This window comes from Opisthocomus hoazin, chromosome 1 (genome assembly GCF_030867145.1).
Source record: "Opisthocomus hoazin isolate bOpiHoa1 chromosome 1, bOpiHoa1.hap1, whole genome shotgun sequence".
Classification (NCBI taxonomy): Eukaryota; Metazoa; Chordata; class Aves; order Opisthocomiformes; family Opisthocomidae; genus Opisthocomus; species Opisthocomus hoazin.
This window is the reverse complement of record NC_134414.1, coordinates 50,981,719-51,008,901: the sequence shown is the minus strand read 5'-3', so window position 1 is coordinate 51,008,901 and position 27,183 is coordinate 50,981,719. Positions and strand designations below refer to the sequence as shown.

General features: G+C 42.3%; 1 protein-coding gene and 1 long non-coding RNA gene across 17 annotated transcripts in view; one reads left to right on the top strand and one right to left on the bottom strand.

The window, feature by feature from the left end:
• MYCBP2 (MYC binding protein 2) overlaps window positions 1-16,706 on the top strand; it is a 204,760-nt gene extending 188,054 nt beyond the window's left edge. For all 16 annotated transcript variants that reach the window (XM_075423340.1, XM_075423377.1, XM_075423419.1 and 13 more), the window contains 13 exons: window positions 1,315-1,598; window positions 1,897-1,993; window positions 3,544-3,663; window positions 5,452-5,553; window positions 5,921-6,049; window positions 8,522-8,654; window positions 8,932-9,035; window positions 10,328-10,516; window positions 11,030-11,137; window positions 12,183-12,392; window positions 14,365-14,472; window positions 14,676-14,841; window positions 15,893-16,706. In XM_075423340.1, the coding sequence (XP_075279455.1) occupies window positions 1,315-1,598; window positions 1,897-1,993; window positions 3,544-3,663; window positions 5,452-5,553; window positions 5,921-6,049; window positions 8,522-8,654; window positions 8,932-9,035; window positions 10,328-10,516; window positions 11,030-11,137; window positions 12,183-12,392; window positions 14,365-14,472; window positions 14,676-14,841; window positions 15,893-16,008 (1,866 nt within the window). In that variant the 3' untranslated portion in view covers window positions 16,009-16,706. The remainder of the gene's footprint in view (window positions 1-1,314; window positions 1,599-1,896; window positions 1,994-3,543; window positions 3,664-5,451; window positions 5,554-5,920; window positions 6,050-8,521; window positions 8,655-8,931; window positions 9,036-10,327; window positions 10,517-11,029; window positions 11,138-12,182; window positions 12,393-14,364; window positions 14,473-14,675; window positions 14,842-15,892) is intronic.
• A 5,394-nt stretch (window positions 16,707-22,100) lies between these two features.
• LOC142361638 (uncharacterized) lies at window positions 22,101-26,984 on the bottom strand. The gene is made up of 3 exons (XR_012764278.1): window positions 26,511-26,984; window positions 24,769-24,961; window positions 22,101-23,631 (listed from the first exon to the last, which is right to left on the bottom strand). It is a non-coding gene; the product is annotated as an uncharacterized LOC142361638 (long non-coding RNA).
• Between the last annotated feature and the right edge of the window lie 199 nt (window positions 26,985-27,183).

Genomic DNA, 27,183 nt, shown 5'->3' with positions numbered 1-27,183 from the left:
ACGTCGTAACAGATGAAGCAGAGGCTTCACTGGGTGAGATTAGACCTTGAAAGAGTAGAACATGGTTAAATCTCTATCGAGTGGACGGGACCTAAAAAGCCGGTGTTGTCTGGATATTCCACATTGTGCATATGTAATGCCCGTATGGCCTGTATTGGTAAGATCAGAGGTTTTAAATTGTCAGTGTCTGTTACTGATCTGGCGTGAGTCCTCAGCGTCTTTCTTACACTCAGGCTATGAGTGTAGTAGTGTGGAACTAGACAATTCTTTTCTACTCTTGGTATCCTCAGGTAGAGCTTTAATGTGTGTTTCTTTCTCAACTTGAACGTTGTCTGTCTGAGTACACATGTATTTATATGCACATAATACAATGTAAATATATAGATGTATAAAATACGTGCTTTAGTACAGCTAATGCACTAGCTTGTTGTTGCTAGCTGGTGTGCCTTCTCTAGGTGGATTTTTAGTTCCTGTTTCAGAAGTTTTTATGTCTTGTACTCTCTACTTTTCTTTTTCCAATTTTCTGAACTGTTGCAATGTCACATCTCAACTTGCCTGGAGGCAGATAGTACCCTGCTTAGTAATTCTCAGTTTTACAAGAGATCATTGAAGGCTTGAGAAATTAGATGTGAAATATTAACTACTTAAGCTTTCATACATCCTGATTTAGACCAAACTTTGCATGACATACCCAATTTCAACCCCATTTTCACCAGCTGGTGAGGTTGAAGCATATGATTTCAAGACAGCTCCTGTTAGATCCAGAGTAATTGGCACAGATTTCCATTTCAAAAAATTCCAGTTAGAGTATCGCAAGGAAAACTGAAGGAGGGGGGAAGAGTAACATGGAGGAGCATCATGATTTTCAGTATCTCAAGGTAAGTACTTTCTTTTCAGAAGTCTGAAGTGTCTCTAACTGTTCTACCAGAGAGTTTATGACATCTAAAGATTATATGCAAAGTGGGTAATGTGTCTGTAACATGCAAGCAAATCAGAGTTGTACAAACATCTGTATCGCTGTTATCGTAAGTCTGGTACCAAGCATATTTTTATTATTATATGAAGATTAAGTATTGTTTGAGTGAGATTGGTTCTGGACTCTTCAGCCTTGTCTCACTGAGTATATTAATAAATGTTTCAAAGCAAGGTAGAAACCTTACAGAACTTCTCGTAAGTGTGATTTAAGTACAGAAAGTGATTCAATCCTTCTTGCTGAAATAACTTGTGAGGAAGAAAAAAGACTTTATTTGATTTTGCTTGAAAACTCCAGCTGTCTTGGTAAGAATTGTGGTGTTGTGATTTTCTGTTTTCCAGGTAACATCATTACTGAGACGTGTTTTGCCTGAGGTAACCCCTAGTCGCCTGGCTAGTATTACAGGAGTGAAGTCTCTTCCACCAGCAGATATAAGTGATATCATTCACTCAACAGAAAAAGGAGATTGGAATAAACTAGGTATCCTGGACATGTTTTTGGGATGCATTGCCAAAGCTCTCACTGTACAGCTGAAAGCCAAAGGAACTACTATAACAGGGACAGCTGGCACTACTGCAGGCAAAGGAGTTACTACAGTCACGCTTCCAATGATCTTCAATTCCAGGTTTGTTTAAAAATATGTATGTATTTTCAGCTAAAGGTACGAAATAATTACATTCTTTGAAGTCAGTTATGTTGTCTTTTATAATTTTTGTTTTATAAATGGAAAAAATTGTATAATGCTTTGACAGTATGAGTCATGTTATTAGTGAGCTTGATTTAAAAAAAAAAAAAAAAAAGAAGAAGAAAACCCCACAACGTACTGTATGCCCAATATGTGCACTATTTCTTTGTGGTGGATTTTGACAAATAGTAACTAATTACTTGAATTTATTTCATGTGTCACCATGTGTCTGTTGCAGCTATATTCGGCGAGGTGAAAGCCATTGGTGGATGAAGGGCTCAACACCTACACAGATTTCAGAGATCATTATTAAACTCATTAAAGACATGGCAGCAGTAAGTTTCTATCCTTTAAATGTGTGGAGGATATTCAGATGATTCTGATAATGAATAGTACATTTTTTCATTACTTCCTATTATAGCTAGTTTTGCATTGAGCTGTTAAATGTGAGTTGGTCTCAAGATGAAAAAGGTATAGTCTTCTGGGTAGAGTCTAGGCCTAGGAGCAGCAGAAACCAAGTTATGATTCTGCTAAACAGAAATCCAATTTTGAAAAAAGCTTTTAAATAAGTCACTTGTACCAGAAATTTAAGAAGTAAACAGTAATTGTCATTTTCTACATTATTAACTTAGAAGCCTAATTCTTTAAGTCGTGAGCACTCAGAACTCAAACTGAAAGGTAAAAAGTGTCTGTGGAGTAAGATAATAATGTTGCTTTCACTAACCGTATGTGGATTTTATATGTGGAGTTTCTGGTTAAGACTGCATGTTAAGATTGATTTCTTTCAGTCTTAGCAAAATCTACATTTATAGTTGTTTATTACTTTAACCATCTGGGCTGAAATTTTCCATAGCTGTATCTGCTTCAGGCAAGTTTTTTTGGCAGACGAATTTGATGAAAAGTCATTCAGCTATTTCCCAGAAACAATATTGGACAAAAAAATAGGTTTTGTATACGTTTAGGGGAAAGGGGTTGAGCTGGGAGGTTGTTTTTGTTTTCCTTAGTTCTGTACCTGTTTCAGTGAGATGCTCTAAATGACCCAGATTTTCCTCTGTGATTGCCTTCTGAAAGCTGTTTCAGTATGCTCAGCTTTGGCGTGGCATCAGTCTTACTGGCCACTTCGCAAGAGTTACAAGTGTGATTTGTTTCCCGTAACTTTCTCAACATTTGCAATGTGTAGGTACCTACATTGGAGTTAGTCACTGTAGCTTCCTTTTTAGAGTCCAGGGAGACTCAATTATCTCTGTTACCTTTAGCATGAGGTTTAGAAATTTAGAGATTACGTTAAGAATTTAAGGATTTAGCAGTCTCTGAATTGGGAACTTTAGGGTATGAGTCAGTGCCATAGGCTCAGAATCTTTAAGGCTGGTTTCGAAAGTATGTTCTGATGTTGCCTGTGTACTCCTCTTTATTTCTTTCAAATATAGAAACTGTGGCTAGTACTCAGGAAGACCAAGCTAGGCGAGTGGAGCTGATTTCTCTAGGAACCAGCTGTAATCTGTGTTGTTCACAGTCACTTCTTTGTGCTCCAGCTCTGCATCTTTCTTTCTGCGGGGGGAGCTGTGGACTCCCAAAGTCCCTGTACTTTGGGAGGGTATATTGAATGGAATATACCCTTCCATTCTTCAAACCATATGCCCTCTACCTATCCCAATTTAGTTATTCCACTAGTTGCTCAGTGATTACCTCAGTCAGCCACCTGAGTATTTCAGGGCTCATTTTTACCAGATCAGTCTGATTTGAAAGCACCTGATTTGTCAAAGTCATCTGTGACTTCCTCTTTTTCTGTTCTGACTTGAGATCCTAACCTGATGTTGCTTGTAGCAGCTCTAATTACAGTTTTAGTTATTCTTAATATTAATAAAAGCTGTAATAAATTTAACAGGGTCATCTGTCGGAAGCTTGGTCTCGTGTAACAAAGAATGCTATTGCTGAAACCATCATAGCTCTGACCAAAATGGAAGAAGAATACAGATCGCCAGTGAGATGCATTGCAACAACCAGAGTAAGAACTTTACTAAATTTAACATTAGTTCATTGTAAACGTGTAGTAAGAGCCCATCCAAGAGCCTTCTTATATTTTAGAAAAAACTTCCTTATACAGGTTGTTTCAGGAAACAATGCATACAGTATACGGTTTATATTCTCCACATCTAGCTCTGTGCATAATGGGCAGGTATCCTAACTGAGGCACTGTTTGTCCTAATAAAAGTCTTGCTTTCGCTGTGTCACAGCGGATTGAGTTTTATTCTTTGTGGCAGAAATACTCTAGTAAAAACTGAATTTTGATTAAATAGGTATCTTGGGTACCTCCCAAGTAATGAAGAATAAGTGTTATGCTTATACATTTGGGGTTCTATCCTTGAGGTAATTCTGCTTTAAGTTTGTGATACTTGCCTTTTACTAAATTTATGAGATCATCTGTGTGGAAAATTGCACAGTATGCATCAGCTGTCTTTTTCCAGCTCTTTACACGATTATTTTAAGTGGTTTGACTTCTAGGTCATCAGCTGCCACATCTCAAGGCTATTATGAAAACACTCAGTAACAAACTTGTGCTAGGACAATTAAGCTAAGCTTCACCTGTGTTTTAGTCTCAAAATGAGAAATCATTTGGTGAGCCCTTTATTATTTACCTGGGGTGGGAGGGGATTTTTTTTTTTCCTTTGTCTTTACTTCTTCCGTCACTCCCTTATAGAAATTTGGACTTACTTAACCTTAATATATTGCTTGAAATACCACGAAAAGTATACTTGTAAATTACAACATTCCTGCCATCTTAGGGAGTACAGATTTTGGCTTCTCAAGCATAATAATTACGTGTAAAAGAAGAGGTTTGCAATGGTTACAGGCATTTGACACTCGTGTTGTTTTCCATCTTAAAAGGCTGTGCCAGTTGTTCTTTTCGTCCCCTTACTCGTATATTCACTGCTCTCGCAGTACCACGAGCTCCTGCTGTCACCGTGGTGGTTCAGTCAGGTCTCAGCAGAGCCCTGAGCGTCAGCCCGGCTCTCCTTGTGAATGAACTTAATTCTGTCGTGGAGGTGTGCATTTCTGCGGGGAGACCCAAAATCTTTTGGGTTTGGTTTTTCAATTGAAGCCATTTTGTTCAAATCAAACCTTTGATCAAAACCTATTGCAGAATGCAGCTGTCGAGTGCATTTTGGTTTGGGTTGCAGGCCTGCCAACAAATTGCCTTCATGTAGCTCATCTCTGTAGGATTTCACTGCAGTCAGTGGAGAGGAAGAGAGAAGGGCTTCCTCTGAAGAACAGTTAGCTCAGAACCCCTTTCTAGGTAATCGCAAATGCCCCCTGCAGCCAGGAGAAAACTTAGGGAAACCAATCTCATTGAGCTAAAGTTCTGTGGTTTGGCATTTGTGGGGTTTTTTATTTATTAGTCTGCATCCTTGAATTTCTTCTTCTCCTCCAAAGCCTGCAATGTCTGGAAGTGATATGCAAGTCTGTTTTTGCCATACTTCTCTGTAATATACTCTGATTGATCCTTCTTCACCGTTTCTCTCTTGTGTGCTAACTACTGTACTTATGACCATAAAGTGACATACCTGAAAGAAACAAGGTAGTCCCCAAAAGTTCAAAAAACTTTATTCTGTGCTAGACTTCTTCTGGAAAATAAAAATCTGGAGTTTTATGGGCAGGCTTCAGTTAACAATGATACAGTTTGCAGCTAACAGTGATGTTGTCTGCCAAAGTTTATATTTTTAGCATTTGGGGTTTGTTTTGTTTTGTTTTTTAGTATTTCTAAAACAATTCATTCTACCTTGCCTTTCAATAGCTGTGGCTGGCCTTAGCATCCCTCTGTGTACTTGATCAGGACCATGTTGATAGACTGTCCTCAGGAAGATGGATGGGAAAGGATGGACAACAGAAACAGATGGTGAGCCTGAAAATCATACCTTTTTGTGTTTATTTTGATTTAACCCATTGTTTAACCACATAAATATTTTCTCAGAGTAGTTGAAGTGATGTCTCAACTATATTGCTGAAAAACACATTTTTGCTACATCACACAAAATACAAGATGAACAATATCAGAAGGACTGATGTACTAAATTGGGGCTTTTTGGTGTCCAGGAGTAATTGTTTAGATACTGATTATTCTAAAGATTAATATTCTAAACAAGCTCTTTATCCCCCCTTATTAATTTGGGGAGGATGACTGGCATAGAACAAAAACAGATGCTGAAAGGAAATGAGAGATTTAAGAGACACAATTATTTCATATTTTTTCTGATTTTTTTCAGCCAATGTGTGATAACCATGATGATGGTGAAACTGCTGCAATCATTTTATGTAATGTCTGCGGGAATTTGTGTACGGATTGTGACAGATTCCTTCACCTCCATCGGCGAACAAAAACTCATCAGAGACAGGTGGAGTATACATGACACCGTGTTGTATGCACTGCATTTCCCCAATGAATATATAAGCAAAAGGCAGTAGCAAGAACCAAACCTGAAAACGGTATTTTCTTTTATGTTTCAGATGGGATAGATAAGTTTCGATTAATTCTTTTTAGTTGTTTTTAGTTAAATTCTCATCCTTTATCTTTTGAAGAAGGTTGGAAAATCATGTAGCAGTCACTAATTCTAACTCTTACGCTACATCAGCTTGCTTGTCTCTTGTCCTAACATCGTTTAGGAACGTTTTTTAGGAGAATCTAGGAACCGTGTAGACTTTATTATTGGTTCTTTGTTCCTGTTAAATTCTATCTCCTTTACTACTTCTGTCCTATGAGTCAGTGCTTGTCAATCCCTTCATTTTTAATGTATACGCATTTTTGAATATCCAGGAGGATCACTTGATAGCAAATATTCCTACTGGTTCCCTTACGTCAATCTTCTCTTAATTTTCAATACTCCTTTACCGTCTTTTGGCAGAGAAGTATGTTGTCATATCCATAAGCTTGAAAATTTCCTGATTTCTTTTAGTTTTGTTTCGAGGATTGAAACGTCTTTCCTCTTTGACTTCCCTAGATGAGTTATTACAGATTGCTTTGTAATCTGCTAATTAGTGCTCTTTTGCATTACTCTCTTACCCTTTTCATCTCTAAACCTGAAACTCCATTCTCCTTAGAATATTTCTTTCTCTCATTGAAATTAATGTTGAAGATGCCTTTACTTCTGAAACTACTGAACATTTCCTTTTTCTAGTGACTTTTTCTATTGTGTTTTTTGTGGTCCTTTATTTTCCCCTTTCCCTCTGACTACTTACGTTTGTACCAAGGCTAAAATAATAAATCTCACTAATAAAGTTAATTTAATGGAAATCATTCCTCCTCTCCCTCTCCTGGTGTGCATCTACATTAGCTTTTCAGTTATGATCAGGAATGGACTTTTGAAGCGGATCTCCTTATCTCCTTACCTCGCGTTGGTTTGTGTTATAGAGCAGCCTTGGAGTGCATGAGCTGGATTCCTTTCAGGTGAAACTGAAAACAACAAAAAAAAGATAGACGCAGGGAGACACTGCTAATGGTCATTCGGTGCAAGGGATCAGCTAGTCTAGAGCACGCGTGGTGTAAGCTTCAGATGGCTGGCACTGAGTTTCACTCCGCTGAGCTCCTTGGTGCCTCGGCATCCGCAGCACAGACTCAGCCTGGACGTTCCACGTGGATGTGTTATCTTCTGTTTCCTGGCCAGAATCTTCGCAACCCCCTTGGGATTTTTTCTGTTTTGTCATCCTAAGATGATGATTTCATATGTCTACTCTTCCGTCATGGCACAGCACAGTCTAGTCTCATTTATTTTTCTGATTTCTCCCGTATAGCCTGTTCAGATTACAGTTGATAAAAAGTAAGTTCTTATCTTGTGAAAGTCCTCACATCTCTCCTTTAATCTGTCCAACATAGCTACTTATCAGATTTTCCATTTTACTTCTGAAAGCATGTTTAAATTTTTACTCTTTATTCACCACCTTTACCTTTACATCTCTCCCGTCAAGCCCCTCAATTTAAATTTTAGATTCTGTCATGTTCCCTGTCTGCTGTTTTCTGTTAGCTTCCTGTTCTTTGTCCAGCTTCTGTCGTACATACCTCTAAATGTATTTTCTCTCCCTCCAAGAAACGACAGCGTGTAAGTTACCATGACCTGCTTAAGTGAATTCTTTGTGAAGCAGCTAGAGTTTTTTTTTTCCTGACTCTAATACAAATTAAAACGAAGTTTAAATTTAGTTTGTACGTCCGTAGCCAGGAAAATACTAACTTGTATTGCATTGCAGGTGAAATGAATGAAAACAGAACTGCCTTCAAAATTTCCAAAAGAAGAAAAAGAAGAGACTGCATAAAGTCCCCTAAGGATCTCGTGCAGTTTTTTGATTTTTTGCAAAAAATTTAAATTTTCCTCATTGTAGCCAAAAGCATCCACTGTGTTTTTATGTGAAAGTAAAAAATATTAATATTACACATTTACTTAGTTGTTATTGTACAGTACATATTATTAGGACCATAATTATCAGTGTTGTTTTGATAACTTCACATAACCTTGTTAGTAGTTTATTTCTAGTTTTATCTTGCGCTTTTATTGTACTGTGGCCTACTGGATGAGTTGAACGGTAGTTATGAAGTCCAAGCTCTGTATTTTTTAAATTAGAAAAAATGTTGTGCAGATCTCTTCTCAGCTTTGCTGCACTATTGTTTCCCAGCCATGTTAGCTCAAGCATCGATTTTATGTATTTTTACTTTTAAAAACATTCTGCAATACGTACAAATCATGGAATGCATCAAAGAAAAATATCTTGCAGTAGACAAACTCCACAGAATCTGTAAAACAGCTGATGAAAATCCAAAGAAACGGTGACAAAAATAACACAGGGACGCTATTTTTTTATCTGTTTGGTTGACCTGACAGGTATTCAAAGAAGAGGAGGAAGCTATCAAAGTTGATCTCCATGAGGGCTGTGGTAGGACCAAACTTTTCTGGCTGATGGCGTTAGCAGATTCTAAAACTATGAAAGCTATGGTGGAGTTTAGAGAACAAACAGGTAAAACACAGCTGTTATTACTTGCTCTTTATCCTGACTATTTTTACCTTTTATGTGAGTGTTTGTCCCAAAAAAAAAAAAAACGATTTGGGGTTTCCACCTGCTTTAGGGTAATGCTTTCAGTTGTTAGTTAATAAAAACAAAATAGTTTAACTGCATTAAGAATTGCTGGTTTTCTGGTAGTTTTCTGTAATTGTTGTTTAGATGTCTGTTGTTAGAGTATCAGTCCCTCATGTTTCATTGCCATTTTTGTTTTTATTTACTTTTGCGGACCTAGGCAAACCGACCACCAGCAGTTCTGAAGCGTGTCGTTTCTGTGGCTGTAGGAGCGGAACAGAATTATCAGCAGTGGGAAGCGTTTGTTCTGATACAGATTGCCAGGTATTAACGAATACCAATCACTGTGAGTTACATAAATAGAAGAGACTGCAGGTTCAGATTGATTCCTTATTTTGAGTAAACCTTGTTCATCCCTGTGGACCATTTTAAGTCAGAACTCTCATATGAAAAGGTTTGAATATTGAATATTGTATTGTAATTCAAATATTTGCAAGTCTATAAATGCTTAATTACAGGCTACAAACACCAACAGTCAACCAAAATACTGAGTAGTTTCATTGTTATCTTCAAAGGTACCTCAAGTTTTCACAATAGCGTTCCAAGTGTAAAGTAAAACACACGCTGTCAGGATGAAGTCTAGTGTACTGGAAAGCTTGATGAAAGCAGTTTGATAAACAGGCTGTTATGCAAACTGCTTTTATTATGCGAGCATTGAACATTTAAGGCTTTGCCAGGTTTGTCAGCACCATCCTTGCGTCCCGAGGCAGTTTTGTGCCCTACAGGACAGGTACAGTTGGCAGAGGGCCAAATCCAAACCAGTTTCTTAGCCCACCCTGTTTATTTCTGTTTCTGTGTGGCAAACTTGTCTTCTTTTTTTTTTCTCTCTCAGCCTACTGAATATATTTTATTTTTGTTAATTAATTCAGTTCAATTCATTTTTAGCTTCTGGGCAACTTTTATAAGTTTTCTACTTACTAGGGATAGGAATTAGAGGTGGTTAAAATACCGTTTCCATGTAAAAGTGCTTTATGCTGGTGAATGATTAGCTCATAATGTGTTCTTAAGAGTGGGTTACTTCATACCTTTCCTCAAGGACCTAAATCTGCAGATATCTTAAAGGCTGTTAATACAGGGCGAGCAAAGCTTTTATGCAGGAGGCACTTAACATACTAAATATACATGGGGGATTAAAGAATATTTCTCTTTATAGTAAAATTAAAAGTTAAAATTTAAAAATTACAACTTCACTATACCATTGCTATTCAGGAGTAACATAAGTAAACGAAGGTTGCCCAGGGAGGTTGTGGAGTCTCCTTCTCGAGGTATTCAAGACCCGCTGGAGATATTCAACCCCAGGGGGGTTGGACTAGATGACCCACAGAGGTCCCTTCCAACCCCGAACATTCTGTGAACATTCTGTGAGGGTTATCCGTTCTACTTCAAGTACACAAAACGTGCCATTTTTCCCACGTACCTGCTGTAACAGCAGACAACATGAATCATGATTCTTTCGCCTTAATTTGCTGCACGAGCCAGGAATCCTTCAAAAAGCGGCACTGTGTCACACCATTCGGTGGAGGGGGAAAAAAAGATGAATTATTTACTTTTAATAGGAGTACGCTAAAATTGCCTGCAGCAAGACGCACCCCTGCGGCCATCCATGCGGAGGCGTTAAGAACGAGGAGCACTGTTTGCCGTGCTTGCACGGCTGTGAGAAGAGCACGACAACTCTGAAACAAGATGCTGACGACATGTGCATGATCTGCTTTACTGAAGCACTTTCAGCAGCACCAGCTATCCAGGTTTATCTTTTTTTTTCCACCCCCTTTTAACAGATTAATGTTACGGTTGTAATGTTAAGTGCGGAAGAAGTTAAAATAAGAAGTCCTTCAAATTACACTCTTAAAAACTTCAAAACAGACACCATAACAATACAGAAGTTACTTAAAAAGCTTTCTTTTTGTCTGGCATTACTGCTATGTCAAGAAAGCAGATTGTATCAATTTCGTTTGCTGTGCCTACTTTAGTAAAATATATGGTATTTTATAAAGGAGAAAAACAGCTGAGGTAATTGATGGATGTACTTCACATATATATATTTCATATGTCCACTGGTGGTTTTGGAGCGGAAAGGTTGTGATGTTAATGACTGTTTTATATTCTTTCTCTTTGTTAAGAAGAAAATGGGTCTTCTAAGACTTTAAATAAATTAATTTTGGAATTGATATATGTAGCCACCTAAAAGCAAGTAACTACTTCTGTTTTAGTGGTTAATGTAGCTTCTGGTGTTCACTTACATTTATTCTTTTCTAAAGCTGGACTGCAGCCACGTTTTCCATTTGCAGTGCTGTCAGCGAGTACTAGAAAACAGATGGCTTGGGCCAAGGATAACTTTTGGGTTTATGTCCTGTCCTATTTGCAAGGTAAATGAGCTACGTGTTTACTGCCTAGGTCAAACAAGTTACCTAATACTGTCTTTGGTTTTCCTTTCCTTTTTTATTTTTTTAAATAATGTATTGCTTGTTACAATATAAATTAGTTATATGTCACTTGTTTCCTTAATTTCTTATGTCAGTAAAGAACAGGTATCATCGATGCACCTCCTTTTACCTTCTTCTACCTTCCCCGACTGTTCCCTGAAGTAAGGGTCCTCTTAAAAAGAAAGCATAATGCAGACATTATTTTAATTGTTTTATTCTTAGCACCATGAGCTTGTAAATTTCCAATATTTGGGGCAGGCACGGGAGGAAGAAGTAATCTTAATGCACATTATCTGAAGCAGGAAACGCGGCTTCTCTATGTCACTAACCCCTTTTAAGGCTGCTTTGCTTTCCAGTGTGAGGACAGAGCTGAAGAATATACGTACTTAGTTCAGCTTAAATTACTAAAAATTCCTCTCGTACTCTAAAAAAATCATAATTGCTGTAAGCAAAAGCGTATGATAACTGGTGGGAAGGAGAGTACCTCATCAGCCTAGGAATATGAAATTCGGGAATGGTCAGCCATTCTGCGTGCTATGTGTTTCCCTTTGTGCTGTATTTTGGTAATTTATGGCAACAGCTTGTGACTATTAAATGATAAAGACCTGGCATAGAGGACTGTCAGTCACTGTTCTTAATTGCTGAGCAGCAAGTCAAAAAGGAACAAAATCAGAGAAAACATACAATCACAATATTCCTGTGCTGTGGTGAATATTTCACATACCCTTTACTATCCCTCTGCAGTCATTACAGTCTGTTGTAAGGGCTGATGATTTCATATCACAAAAGGCCATATAAAAAGCATTCCTGGATATTATTTTTGCAGCAAATAAAGTACATGCTATATCAGCCATTTTTTGAAATGTCCATTGCCCGAGCTCTTTGTTTTTTATGACATCCATTATGCTATTTGTGTTTGGCCATAATACAAATTATCACAGCTGTTGTAATAAAGAGGCAAGATATTTTAATCAGTTTTTTGTTTCAGAACAAAATCAATCATTCAGTATTAAAGGATTTGCTTGATCCAATCAAAGAACTCTATGAAGACGTACGGAGAAAAGCGCTAATGAGACTGGAGTATGAAGGGTTGCACAAGAGCGAGGCCATCACAACACCAGGTGTCAGATTTTATAACGACCCAGCTGGCTACGCTATGAACAGATACGCTTACTATGTTTGCTACAAGTGCAAAAAGGTATGACAAGTAGGACTTCCTCAAACTAAATGTATGTTACAGTTTCAAAAGTAATTTCTTGAAGAATAGAACATGTATTTAGTACTCTATGTGTGGAGTAGGAAAGCAGGAAAAGAAATTATGTTGCTGAATCATAATTTAAAAAGCATTGAGCAAGTTAGATGTATGCAGTGTTTTATCTCATAAAGCTCAAAGGTATATACGGAGCAATTCAGAAACCAAAAGCGCATAGAGGTGACAGCCTCCTCAGAAGAATGTGCAGATGAGACTGTGTTAGGACACCAACCATCCCTTTGTCCCACTTCCAACTCATACTTTACATGAACGTTAAAATAACATAAAGGTTTTGCTCTAACTGTTTGATACAGGGAGTTCCTCACTAAGATTCCACCTAAATATTACTTTTACCCTAGTTGGAGTCGATTGGAACTACAGTAAACTGACTTTGTAAGAAGAAAGTGGAAATGTGTGTTCTAGCCTGCTGGACTCCAGGTCATATATGTACAGTTTTCTTCAGGTAGAGAACACGAAATTTATCCAGAAGACAGAAATCGTACACAGATAGCCCCTGATTTCCCACCAGCAGAGAAGGGACAAATGTTCTTTAAGGTTAGAGACTACGGTTAGAGAAAGTTTGGATAACCACTGAACCCCTCCCATTGCTTCTTTCACCTGAAGCTGATTTTAGTGCCCATCTTGATCACATCTTTTTCCGTTTCCCTTAGGAGTGAATGGAATAAGGCAGCTTCATGATCAAATTTTCAAGGAAACCCCAATAGTTTTTTTTGTTAAATGGAAGTGCACAATTTGGAAATAAGAGGAGAAAGGATTAACTTCCATATGCTAGAGAAGAGCAGTAATGAATCCCTGTAGCTCGTTACAACAGTTACTCGGTTCACTTTTGTTCCTGCCTCCCACAGTTAATCAGTTTTTGCTTATCCCTCAGTGACTTGGCTACCGCCTTTTTTGCCTGCCTTACAAAAATAATTCCTTTTTGCATCTTACTTGCTCCAGTTTTTAGTCCTTTCCTGTTTTTCATTACACTTTCTTTCCAGTATTTGATACTCGGTATTTCAGTGTTTTTCTTACTGCCCTCTTTTTCCTTCCCTTGTATCTCGTTATTCGCTTTTGTACCATGTCCGTATGTCTGAACAGCAACGTTCAGTTTCTAATTTCTCTCCTTCCTCCAGCACCTGTTGACCCCAAACGACTACCTAATCCCCTGACGTACGTGCCATAGGACTCCCTTTTCTTTTTAGCCTGTGGAGTTTGGGGGAAGGTGGGCTGCTTAGGTTTTTCCTTCCTCATAGCTGCCTAGAGACCACTTGCCATGTTCTTTTTACAATTACTGCAGAAAGGCAAGAATTGCCAAGAGCAAGAATTTTGTGCGCTGTCTGTTTAGTTAATGAGATAGTAACGAAGGAAGGAAGCTACTCACCTCACCACTCCACGTGAAAACACCTCAGTATATGAAGAAATTCATCAGAGCTGGCAGTCTTACGTGGTAAATTTTTGTGCCCAGTGTGTCCTGGTAGAGTAAGACGAGAAAGCAGAACGAATTTGTAGAAAATAGCAAAATTCTAATTATAAAGAATCTCACGTGAGCTTAAAAACCGATACTCCTTATGGCTAGTAAAACGCCCTCCTGTGAAGACGTTTTCTCTGCTGCCTTCAGCTTCAGTCCTGTTTTTCTTGCGTAGTTCGTAGAGCATCCAAATACTGTTTCAAAAGCCTTGCAGTCACTTGCATAGACCAGAGTATGGTGCACAACTTTTGGTCTTGTTTATTCTGAGATTGAGAGATGTTGTCTCACTGCCTCAACAACACACATCTAGGGACAGAGTCAAGAGATACCAGAATAGTGGAGACTACTGTAACGGCTGTTATTCATCATTTTCCGCTGACAAATTGAATTTGTTAAAATAATGGTTGTCTCTGGTTTCATGTCCAATCATTTCTGTATACAATCAAGGCGTATTTTGGTGGTGAAGCTCGTTGCGATGCTGAGGCTGGACAAGGAGATGACTATGATCCAAGAGAGCTTATTTGCGGTGCATGCTCTGATGTTTCAAGGGCTCAGGTAAGTCAAGAACGTGCATTCGTGTTTTTATTTCGTTCTGAAGCTCCGAGTACCTGAGCTGTAGAATCAGTCAGTCACTTGTAATTACATGTCTTGTGTAATATTGTATAATGTTAATGCACACTGCAGAATGTAGAAAGGTGTTGTTGGGATTGTTGCAGCATGGGTACTTCCCTTACCGCTGTCTGTTTTCTTTTGTTCAGATGTGTCCCAAACACGGTACAGATTTCCTGGAGTACAAATGTCGCTACTGCTGTTCAGTCGCTGTTTTTTTCTGTTTTGGGACAACGCATTTTTGCAACGCTTGCCATGATGATTTCCAAAGAATGACAAGCATCCCGAAAGAAGAGCTCCCACACTGTCCTGCAGGTAGTATTTTTACCAAGCAAATTTACCACACTGAATTCTGAGATCAGAATATCAATTGGAACTAATTACTGAACTTCTCTTGCTGATAATTTTTAGGAAGACCACAGGGTCAGTCATGCAAATTTTAAATTCAGTATCTTGAATGATATTAGAATGGGCTTGTTCTGTGCGTGGCTTTGATTTTTTTGGTTTGCTGGCAGTAACACAGGCAATGTCATCACACTGATCCGTTGAACACCGGAAGCTTTGATAAAGAAAGACGTTTCAATTTAGCAACGCTTAATGCGGACTTCAGCTGTGTAATGATGTGTTAAAATTCTATAGAAAAAATCAACACACTGCTGTTAGAGGCTATACCTGTACTTGGGTACCTGTCACGTGCAAACTGTCACCCCAGTGCCTTGGTGTCTAACGTCTTGTGCCATTGATTGGTCTCAATAAATGGTATCATTTACCTTGCTGCTGAAAAAAAGGTGAGATCTTTTTGGTGAAGGTATTTACATGAAAGAAGTAAACAAAAAAAACACCATGATTCCTGGTATGACCTCAGAATTATGCTTTACTGCAGAGTGAAGCTCTTGTTCATATTTATCAATTTTGCTTTTAGATTGTGTGAATTTCTTCTACAGTATTAATGAGATTAAACTTATTTTAGTGATTGTCTCTATAAGCTTTTTGCCTTTTTTACTTTGAATTTGATTTATTTTAAATTACATGGCAGTTTGATCTTAAATTACATGGCAGTTGATATTTCTGTTCAAATAACTGTTTTAAGGAGCTAGCGGGTTTTGGTCATGTTTTGTCAGATCTAGCTGACATTTTTTTCTCTTGGCCTGTTAAGCCTTTAGACTTTTTGCTACAGTTCGACTGGGTGAAAGCACCTTTCTGTCTGCTGTTTCTTAAGCCTTCATTTTTGATGCCTTATAAGTTCATGTTATAAGACGTCTTACCTTCACTTGGCATGTTTTTGAGGAAAGTACTGTATGTTTATTTACATCGAGTCTGCAAGCATTAATCTCTTCTTTTCTTTTTCCCCTTAAATTCACTGTAGGTCCCAAAGGTAAACAACTTGAAGGAACAGAATGTCCACTTCATGTTGTCCATCCACCCACTGGTGAAGAGTTTGCTCTGGGTTGTGGGGTTTGCAGAAATGCTCACACTTTTTAGACTAGCAATTTTTTTTTTTTACCAGAGCAAAACAGGTGCCCTCATCCCTCAAGTGTCCTGAAAATAAAAGTCCAGCTGGGATGAGGACGGGACCATTTCATAACCCAGGTAAAAGGAACAATTTACAGTGCAAGAAGGATGCCAAATACCGTGTACATAATTCTTGCTGTGAGATATTGACATTTTTTGAACCGAGACATCAAAACTTGTGAGGTGTTTGCATGTGGCCATTACAGTCATCGGCTAGGAAACATTGGACATTTACAAATAAATAATTGCTATTAAAGGATCTGTGTGTCTGTGGACTATGAATGATGCTGGCTTTCAGGAGAAAGAAAAAATATTGATTATTGTATACTGACTTTTTGTAATCTTGTACAATTGTAACGCATCACAAGTGGGGATGGGGAAAGAGGAATATTCTGGTTTATTTCCTAGACTGTTATAAAAAAAAGGAAATTGTGTTAGGAAGGCATAAATGTAACAAGTATCACGCTGTATATAAAGGTATCAATGTTTGTCCTGTATAAGAATTATTAAATTACAACAGCAGTTTCATTTAAACTTCTGGGTTATGTTTGAGCCTGAAATTTTAATGAAGTGCAATACTGAGTGTGCCTCATATCTTGCAGCTGTAAACATAATGGAATGTACATGTCAATAAAACCACTGTACATTTTTATACAGTGAAAATCTAATGAATGCGTAAGCCTCCATTTTTAGAACTGTCTTTTAATAAAAAACAAGGGGGGGGAGTAGGGGGATGGTTCTTATAATTATTTCAGCAGGTTCTTTTAAAAAAGTCAGAAAATTTATTGGGTAAATGGGTCGTCATCGAAGTATTTCACATCACAGAATCACAGAATGTTCGGGGTTAGAAGGGACCTCTGTGGGTCATCCAGTCCAACCTCCCTGCCGAAGCAGGGTCACCTACAGCAGGCTGCACAGGACCTTGTCCAGGCGGGTCTTGAATATCTCCAGAGAAGGAGACTCCACAACCTCCCTGAGCAGCCTGTTCCAGGGCTCCATCAACCTCAGAGGGAAGAAGTTCTTCCTCATGTTCAGACGGAACTTCCTGTGCTTCAGTTTGTGCCCCTTGCCCCTTGTCCTGTCGCTGGGCTCCACTGAAAAGAGTCTGGCCCCATCCTCCTGACACCCACTCTTGAGATATTTAGAAGCATTTATAAGGTCCCCTCTCAGCCTGCTCTTCTTCAGGCTGAACAAGCCCAGCTGCCTCAGCCTCTCCTCGTAAATCTAAATTTAGATCTAAAAAGCGCCGCTCAAATCTTTAAAAGAAAAGCTGGATAAATGTACTAGCATTCATATGAAGTACTGTATTTCCATTTCCAACAATGTTTTAAAACGCAAAAGATTACCCAATTTTACATTGTTTTTAACAGTTATTAAGAGTCCTCAGTAAAGTATCACCCCCACTGCTAGGACAAATAGCCTTTTGCTGTGAATCCCCAAATGTTCATTTAATAGAGGAGCAGAGGGCTTGGGACTCTGTAGTGAAAACAAACTGACTTCAAGTAAAGGCTTTTTCCTAGAAGATTTTCTCTTCAGATTTTCTCTGTTAGATATGTTCAGCTCCTTTTCTAGTATTTCTGTCTTGAAGCTGATGAAATGTGCACTACCAGTGGACGTGAGCAACTGCTCTCACAGTGAAGATACTGGTAGATGGCATCCAGATGTGTCAGAGGACCTTGATCAGACTGGAACCGTGGGATCCATCTTGCCTAACTTCAGACATCTGTAATGGGTATGTCTGTCTGCACTGTGGGGAAAACCTGCACTGGGGAAAACCACACACCTCTCAGGTACAATTTATCTTACTCACAGTAGCAATGTGGGGAGCGGGAGAGGTTGCAGGCACAGAGACAAAGGTTGTCAAGCATAGGGCTTGTGCTAGAGTTGCACAGAAATGCGCCACATCATTTTTTTTTTTTAACAACTGACAGTCATCCAAACAACTGCACTGGTGAGACTGAGAAATTTTACCTAGTGGGTGTCTATTTGGAAACGTCTACATCAGGAGATGGGCTCTTTGGTAAGTTCTTGGAACCCATGTGAAATAAATACGCTGTATGAAGTAGAGAAAGCAGCTGAGAGGCGGCTTTACTAGATTCGGTTACGGCTGAAAGGCAGGTTAGATGATAACAACCATAAAGTGACAACATTCATGATTCTGAAAGGAAAGGAGAGAGAGACAACAAGATAAATTACATTCAGTAAATTGACAGAAGCCCTTGGTAAGATCCTGTAGGAACCAAGTGTAAAGAAAAAAAATGATTTAGGGGAGTTGACGCTCTCTTTAGAGCAACCAGCTATACCAGGGTCACAGCCAGCAGCTATCCCAGTGCAAACAAAGGATGTAACTTGTACTAAGCAGTCAGCTTGGCCAAGTCAGGAGTTGTATATTAAAAAAAAAAAAAAGAGGAAACGAAATCAAATTACTACAGATGAATAGCAGAGGGGGAAAGGTACAGGATAAAACTTAATTTGCAATGGACATAAAGAATAACAAGCAGGCAAGAGACAGACTGGTCCTGTACCTGCAGTGATGAAGCCCTTCATTCCACAAAAAAATCACTAACAATTTCAAATCCCCTTAAACCCTCTATTTATTTGAATGTCAGGGGGAAGCCGATGTGGTGTTTTTATTCAGCATCTCGAACAGTCAAGATGCTTCCTACATTGCACTTCACTTAGGAAACAGAGAGTCTGACTCACCTGTCTGAATGATGTCCCTGCTGTGATGTTTGCCTCGGGCGTAGCCATCTTCTGTGGGGAGGGGCAGGCACCTCGGGGTTGTGGTTCCTTTCATCTCAACACAAAACACACTCTGCCTGAATAGCTCAGATGTGGAAGCCTACAAACGCGTGTTTTTAAAGTTAACTCATCACAACCTACTCTGCAGTCTGAAGCTGAAGTGATGCCACAACCTTCAGCACCAAAGCGGATTTTTGGGGGGAGGATGGAGAGTGAAAGGTCGAAGTTTGACATGTTCTTCTGAGTTTGTGGCTCCGTGTTCCCTGGTTCGTGGGGGGGTTTCACAAGCAGATCAGCCTTTCCTCTGGCACAGCGCTACGCTCATCCTGGTGGGCGAGGGGTAGACATCGTGGCCTGAGGTCTGACAGCCTGCGTTTTAATGTCGCCAGATACTTCCTGGAGACCTACTATGGGCGCTAAAAAGACTAAGTGTCATTATTTGAAAATGTAAGTTCCTTCACGCTTGAGGATCCTGTATCCACAACCTCTGAACTCCAGTCAGACACACCCTGAGGCACTTCCAACTGGCAGATGTAGAGTAAAAGAAGCAGAATGATGTTCTAAGGACTCTTCCACTCGTCATACAAGCAATGGGCTGCAGGGTTATGAGAATTAATATAGCTATTAGCTGGGGGGTACTGCAGTAAATTTGGATTATACCAGTGGTATTAAACCAGTGGTTAGAGTACAACAGGGTGCGTGCATAACAGAAGGTGGACGAAAGCAGAGCCCAGTGTATTTATTAAGGATCTCCCTATCGTACGACTGGATGCATCTCTCCTTCACAACCCAGCCCCCTCCTCACTCCCTTCTTCTCTACGCTCGGAGCCTCACGTTGCTGCCCCACCGCTCTTCACCGGGACTCCCGGCTGCTGATTTCTGTCCAAATCCACCACAGACAAGCCCTTTTTCTCCTTCCCTTGCTTTCTGGCTACTGTTTCTCTGTTTCTCTCCCTGCACCCCAGCGTGCAGGAGTGGAGGGGCAGCAGGAGCAGCGCCCGAGTCAGGCTGGGCACCGCTGCTCTTCCCGGCTGACCGCACGCCGCCCGGGAGACGCGCGGCAGGACCTGGCGCTGCCACATCCAGTGCGCAGCGCGTGCCGTACCATTCCGAAGCCAACGTAAGATACTACAAAAAGAATTTTTTCTTTCTCGCTTAAGTACATGAAGAGGAACCTTATTTTAAGCGTTTGTAATGCAGGTGTCGACCAGCACGTAAACGGTATGGCTGCATTTACACCAGGGATTACAGCACTGCCGTGTTCCCGGGTCACGGATTAGACGTCTGGAATAGAAGCTTCATGCGAGGGCATCTGGTTTACAAAAGTCATCTAGTTGTAAACTGACTTGGTGAGGAATCATTAAAAGAAAATACAGGAAGAAAACTTTTGCCCAAAAAGAATACTGAAGAGAGACAGGTTAACTACAGGGGAAGATGAATGCACACAATTTGAAGTGCTTTATATCTTTATGTGTAGGCTCTTGACGTAGGTCCCTGCAGGTCTGAAATTCTGGGATGAAGAGTTACAGAGCAGACACATCTGAGGTATCTGACCCACTGCCCTTTTTAGAATATTTCTGAGTGTAGCACCATAGTTACAAATTAATTCTATTTTTGAATTTTCCAGCCTTTTGTTTTAGGTTACTATGAATATTTAGGAAATTGAGATTACAGTAGGGAAAGGACAGGCCACCCGCTAGGTTCAGTTTACTGCGTGGGCTGAGTGAGGGATGGGCAGTGTCAGGGAATGCTCCTCCCGCAGAGGACAGGCCACCCCTGGCTACTACTGCAGGGGGATGGCACAGCCAAGGTGGGCAGCGCTCAGCTCCCACGCGTGACAGTCGCGCCCGGGACACTCCGCTCCAACGCGGTGCCTGGCACTCGCGTCACCACGTGTCCCCCCCGCGCCGATCTCTGCCGCTGATGACAGCCGGGCGCCGCTAATCAGATCAGTCGGCGTAAGGCTGCCGCGTGCCCCTCTCCGCCAGCCGCGGATCCGGGGCCCGCGCAATGGAAACTCTCGGCTCGTGCTTGCGCCGCCCGGTTTGCCACCGCTCGCCGCGCTTGGCCAGTTCAGGCTGAGCTCGGCTGCTGGCCGGGGCGAGGCCACGGCGCTCCCACTCGGATCACACATCGTTCGTTTACAAATAGCTTAAACTTTCACGGGTGTATCCACCCACTGAGCACGAAATGAACAGTAAAAGTTAATAAGGCACAGGCAATCAACCAGTCACTATCAGGGCCTGATAATCTCGGTCCTTACAAAACAGTCTTCGTTAATCAGATCTTACCAAGCTCATTGTTTCACCTAAGCACAGGCTGGCTAGGGAGCTCCCCCAAGCTGAGAGCTGCAGTTGACACACCAGAAGGACGGGATGCCAGCCAGAGGGACCTGGATAAGCTGGGAAATGGGCCTGTGTCAACCTCATGAGGTTCAGCAAGGCCAAGGGCAAGGTCCTGCACCTGAGTCGGGGCAACCCCCACTATAAATACAGGTTGGGGGATGAAGGGATTGAGAGCAGCCCTGCTGAGAAGGACTTGGGGGTACTGGTGAATGAAAAGCTGGACACAAGCCACCAATGTGCGGTCACAGCCCAGGGGGCCAACCGTGTCCTGGGCTGCATCAAGAGAAGCGTGGCCAGCAGGTCAAGGGAGATGATTCTGCCCCTCTGCTCTGCTCTGGTGAGACCTCACCTGGAGTCCTGTGTCCTGTCCACCTCTGGAGCCCCAGCACAAGAAGGACATGGAGCTGTTGGAGTGGGTCCAGAGGACGGCAACAAAGATGATCCGAGGGCTGGAGCACCTCTCCTCTGGGGACAGGCTGAGAGAGTTGAGGCTGTTCAGCCTGGAGAAGAGAAGGCTGCAGGAAGACCTTACAGCAGCCTTCCAGTACCTGAAGGGGGCCTATAGGAAAGATGGGGAAAATATTATCAGCAGGGCCTGTTGTGATAGGACAAGGAGCAATGGCTTTAAACTAAGGGAGGGCAGATTTAGACTAGATATAAGGGAGAAATTTTTTGCAATAAGGGTGGTGAAACACTGGCACAGATTGCCCAGAAAGGGAGTGGAGGCTCCATCCCTGGAAATTCAAGGCCAGGTTGGACGGGGCTCTGAGTGATCTGGTCTAGTTGAAGATGTCCCTGCTCAGTGCAGGGAGCTTGGGCCTGATGACCTCTAAAGATCCATTCCAACCCAAAGCGTTCCATGATTCACCTAAGCACAGGCTGGCTAGGGAGCTGCAGGACCACCAGGTCACTCAGGATACAATCTGTAAGTCAAACTGGACAACCAACAAGGCTCTACAAGGTAGACAACACCGGCGCAACAAACACAGCACCCACGGGTCAGTTACTAACAGCTCCAGTTTGCTCCGATATCAGTAAAATCACCAAAGCGGGGCTGCGCTGGCGGCCTTCCTTGGTGGCACGTGGCAGAGGAGCAAGGTGGGCTGCAGGAGCCCCGTGGGGCAGGGCTGGAACCCCCCGCCCACGCCGTGCCCTTTCCCCAAACCGCTCCCTTTTCGCATGAACCCTCCGCACCGCTACCAGCGTGTAGCTTGGCTTCTAGCGCCGCAGCGTGACCGAGCACCGCTCCATGGTACGGAAGGAGCTCCCTGCCAGCCTGAGGGACCGGGTGGTTTCAGCATCCTCAGCCCACGCTGGCTCTCAGCAGCTGGGACCTCCACCTCCCCTCCTGTTCATCCAGCAAACACTCCTCTCCCGAGGCAGCGTGAGGTTGGTTTGTCTACGTCCTTCCCGGCACAGTTTATCCTTTCTCCTTGGTCAGCTGCCCTGGAAAGGGTTTCCACTCCACCCAGCCACGTTCCTAGGTCTCTCCCGTGCCACCCACTCCATCTGAGCAGCCGCAGGAGGAGGGCAGGCAGGCATTAAACGCACTGGCACACGCAGGGAATGCACGCTCTGCTGCAGCCACGTCGCTTAGAGCTGTACCATCTCAGAAGGCGTAGAGATTCAGGCAGCTCCATATGGCAGGCAGGGTAGAGTCCTCTAGCAGTAATTTGCCGTCCTAATGCCAGTTCCTGATGAGAAGACTTAGAAGCTTGACTGGTGAAGCTGAACAACCCTTTAAAAGCACTTGCCTGGAGGCAGGTTCTATCAGTGGCCTCTGCCAAGGAGCAGTAACAGCAACACGGATGATCCCAAGCGCAGGATAAATCCCAATTACCCCCTTCAGTTTTGCTGCACTACACGTGATGTAAGGTGATACACTGCATCTGCGTACACCTCCATCCCCATTTTCCCCAGCACAAACAGGATATGAGCAACAACATCCCAGCTGAAGACACCGTTACTCGCAGGGCTGTTGTCTCTACCTCTGCGCCTCTGGGTTTTCCCATACTCCCGGTACAGCATCGCGGGGCCTGGGCCCATAAATCTGTACTTCCCTCGCGGTGGAGGCTGGGCACAGCCACGTACCCCCCACCAGCCAAATCCAACCTTCTGGCAAGCCCCCAGTGCCTCGCTGCTGACTGAATGTGACATTTCCCGTGACTCGGTGCCTACTGGCAGGACATGGGATCTGTTCTTCCAGCACGCTCGTACATTCAAGGAACTGATGAACAGTACCTGGGTTTCGCCCCCAGTACTGGGATGCAGGAGGTAGAAACAGAGTCCTGGGCCTGTATTTGAACACCAGCAGCAGAGTGTCCATGCGGGAGCCATCTGACATGCTGCATCAGGTACCCTCCTTCCACGGCCACTCCTAACACAAACGCCAGCCCCCTCTTCGCAATAAACCTGCTCGGGATTTTCACTTTACCACCGCTGGCTTGCTCATCACGTTAACTCCTCACCCGCTGGCAGAGAGGGCTGGAGCGATTTGCAGGGACACCTGCAGAACATGGAGGAAATTCCTGTAAACCAAAAAGTTTCTCTACTAGGATGTTGTCAGGTTGGCAAATGGCATTTTTTACTGTGTTACCTTACAAAATATAGCAGGGTGATACGACAGTTTTTACAAATGAAGAAACCATCTGAGCCATTCATCTGGGAAGGATCACTATAGACTCTAGAGACAGAAATAATGTTTATACAGTGAGTTTCTAAAGCTTTTTGAGAAAGTTTTTGAAGTGAACCTTTTAAAGCAATTATCCCCAGCTTTTACTGAAGCATGAGCAACATCATCACGTCACCAGCCTGTTGCACGCAACACTCTACCCTGCTGTCGCTCGTCCTTAGCTTTATTTTTTTATTTTTGTGGCCACAAGGCCTTAAGTTGAGGCCCTCTGTTTTCAGGACCATTTCACCTGTGGATACTTACTGAAAAATGGGTGAGTTTCAGCTCCTATCCAAAAAGACTTTATTTGTGATAGGTAACACATACTTCTCAGTCCCTTACATTGTATTCTAACAGTGTAAGCACTTCCCTCCCCTTAGAAAATCTTCCTGTGTAGATATATTAAGAGGATAAAAAAGTGAAATTTCCCTAATGATGATATCCATTGCTGAAAAACAATAACTTAATTTGGCATTGCTAAAGAACAAGTTCTGTTTCCCTGTCTTTTCCTTTTGCAGCCCTGTCTGCTGAGGAGTAAGACTGTCACAGTCAGCCTCGAACAGGCCCTTCAGCCACTGACTCACCACGCTAATCTCCCCGTATTTTTCACGGCTTGTATTTTCATTAAATTGGAGTGGGCTACTCGTGCCCCGCAAGCCTCACGTTCTTTCATCATAGCTGAATCTGGTCCATTTTATTGTTACTTCTCTTCCTACTGCTTCGGTTATTTTCCCCTCTGCATTTTTTTTCCCAGCCAGATGCAACCCAGGCTGACCAAGGTGGAGCACAGCTGCTGCGTGACCGCTTCAGAGCTATCTGAATACAGCCACAAGATCAGCGCAGATGAGACTTTCAGTGCTAAAAGCTGTAGTGTTTACCACCAAGCCCTCGGGGCTGCAGTGCTGCTGCAGCCTTCCTCAGGCAGGCAGCCTGTCAGCTGAAATCGGAAGAGGTGTAGCTGTAGGACCTCACCCTGACATGGAGAGATCTCCCGTTCGAAGCTAGGCTGTTACCGGCTGTCGTTCTCTTGGCTTTTATGGAAGGGCGTCTGCGGGCTGTTTCTCATCTTCACGTTATCATAGTGAGGGCTGCTTCAAATCTCTGCCGCAAGTAAGCGGCTCTCCAACCAGAAAGACTGAAACTTCAGAGAGCTTCTCCTTCTCTTCTGGAAAACAAGAAAAAAATCTTCTGTTGAGGAAATCAGTTTCCTCAATAGTCTCATTTCTGCACACCAGGGCTCAGTACAGGCTCCTGGACTTTTTCTGGTACTATTAAAAATGTACAGAAATAACTTCACCTTTCTCATTAAAATACTTCTCTCTCAAAAACTCATCTGTTGTTAGTCAAGCGATAAGTAAAGCAGAGAAAACACCTAATGAAGACATACCTGTGAAAGGTATTCAAGTTACTAACTAAAGCTTCAAGGTGCCCTGCCACAGCTGGCAACACCACCACTCTTCCACAGACCAGCCCGGACCTCTGAATGTCATCTTTGAACCTTTGCTACCTGGACCTTTCTTAATCTGCTGCCAGCTGTCTCAGCTCGAGCTACCCAAGAGTCCAAGAACTCTACCAAACAGCAGGGCTTTGCCTTCCGGCGAAGCGAGAGCCAGCCACGGGGCGCTCACCGGGTGCCGGGAGAGGGTGCCCACACCACCAGCTGCCCATAGCTGTTCTTTTATTCAGTTCGAGTAAACTCCCCTGTTCTCGTGCTTTGCCAGGGGACACCGCAGACACTGCTGGCAGCGCTCCACACCACAGCCAGGGCCTGATTTGGCTCCGTGTACAGAGCTGCAGCTGCCTTTCTTGCTGATTTTGGCTGCTATGCCCCCAGACAGTGCAATGCAGAGAGCTCCTTTTGCACTTGTGCTCTTCTCCTCCTCCACTCAGCGTGCCTAAAACATGCACAAGCAATTACAACAAAGCACATAAAGGCACAGGCGTTAAAGCAAACTTGGTTTACTCCAAAGATCAGGCAGTGAAATAAAACTGCAGGGCACTGTAAGAAGTTTCCCCCAACACATCTAAACTTAGATAATGTAGTCAGGGGGGTTAAAATAATGTCACCTCAAAATACTGAAATTGCATCTCTCGAGACTTCTGCGCAAATCCAGAAAATATTTTTTTTTTCCCCACAAGATGTTCTGGTTTTTTTCTGCAGACATCAGAATTTGATCAGAGCATTAATCCTGGTGCAAAGATATTTTTACTGACTCCGCATGACATAGATCAGTTACATCATCAGCACAATGCTGCCTGAAAACAAGCAGGGAGGTAACCACAGGAAGCAGCGACTGCTTGCTCCACATTCATTGATAAATAATAGATCCTTCTCCCCAGGTCTGGGTCAACCCTTTGCAGTCAGAGTCTACTTTCCTCTCCCGCTCCTCCAGCGGTTTGCAAGACTTGTCACTACCAGAAACTGCAATTGGGGGCTATTAACTTCCCGCCTTTAGAGAACCAACCATTATGAACGGAACACAGCGTTGAAAGGAAAACTCCCAAACAGCAAAAACGGAAGAAACCAAACATTTCTAGTCAGGGAGAACAAAACAGTCACTTCAGTTTGCATGACAGTATTGGCTCCTGCCACAAACACACCTCATTAGCCACCAAGGTTTGTGTAGCTGTTCCTTGCAACTAAACAAGTCACACAGTTACGTATTTGTTATTACACGCGTGTCTGAGATGCTTAAGGTGAGATGACAACCCACCTCTTATTTCCAGCTTTTTTGTTGCATTTCCTGAAAAGCTGAAGGCTGGGCGTAGATTTATAAATACGCACAGAACTATAATGGCTGAGCTGCAGTAAATGTCTCAAGACATTCTGAATTGGAGAAAAACAGATTATCTTCTCATAGAAACTCAAAAATAAAATGAACATTTCTCACCGAAGAACGTAGCTGTTCCTATGCAACTCACTTTCTCCCACCAATAACCTCAAGGAATTAGACTTCGAACTGAAGTATGAAAGAAAAGTTTCATTTTTAACTCTTTTCAGTATGCAAGGAAACGCTGTTGAAGAGTTTTATATAAGGTGCTTCTTGCAGAGCTCAGGGATGGTGGCATTCGAGAGCCCACTGAAGAACCGTTACCCTGTTCTGCAGCCATTGCGAGACCTGGGAGGGCGATGGATCACACCTGGCTGTTCCCAAGAAACGATGGGAACTGGGATGGCAACCCGCTACCCTGAAATTAAGAATCCATGAAGTAATTTACTTATTATGGCTTGCAATAAACAAATAAACACATTTAAGTTTTGGGAATCCTAACAGCTTCGAGTACTCCAGCCACGCGGAGGGCCGCCGGACACCCGCGGGGGACGCGTCGCCGCAAGGCGCCCGCAGCCCAAGGGAACCGCTATCAACTTTGCCTGGCGACACCCCC